General features: G+C 42.5%; 1 protein-coding gene across 1 annotated transcript; it reads right to left on the reverse strand.

Annotated features, from left to right (window-relative positions):
• Positions 1 to 6: 6 nt before the first annotated feature.
• Positions 7 to 300, reverse strand: LOC106322401 (putative F-box protein At5g62660; the record flags this gene model as incomplete). Its single annotated transcript, XM_013760422.1, has 1 exon — positions 7 to 300. A coding segment is annotated over exon 1 (187 nt), but the record flags the coding sequence as incomplete, so codon positions are not given.
• Positions 301 to 306: the final 6 nt, after the last annotated feature.

A 306-nucleotide genomic window follows, 5' to 3' on the forward strand; every position in this document is an offset into this window, starting at 1 on the left:
CCAAGCCATTCTCTTTGAGCAAAGAGAAGTCAAAGACAGCTACTTTGCCACCGTAGTTTATTAGAGCCAACCTCTTCCCAGGGGGAGGAGGTAGTTTAATCATACTCAACTCTTCAGACCTGATGTCGAAACTCACAAGAACACAAGTCTGTGAAGAATCAGTGAAAGCCAGATAATATAAAACATTCTTCATAGTCACTTGTAGACTGGAAGGATGGTGAGGAGTTTGAAAATCTTTTGCAACCCTTTTCCACGAACCACCAGCTTCTAGTACAAAGACCCAATGCTCTGAAATAGTCTCTGGGA

Source organism: Brassica oleracea, unplaced genomic scaffold (assembly GCF_000695525.1).
Source record: "Brassica oleracea var. oleracea cultivar TO1000 unplaced genomic scaffold, BOL UnpScaffold22455, whole genome shotgun sequence".
NCBI classification, from domain to species: Eukaryota; Viridiplantae; Streptophyta; class Magnoliopsida; order Brassicales; family Brassicaceae; genus Brassica; species Brassica oleracea.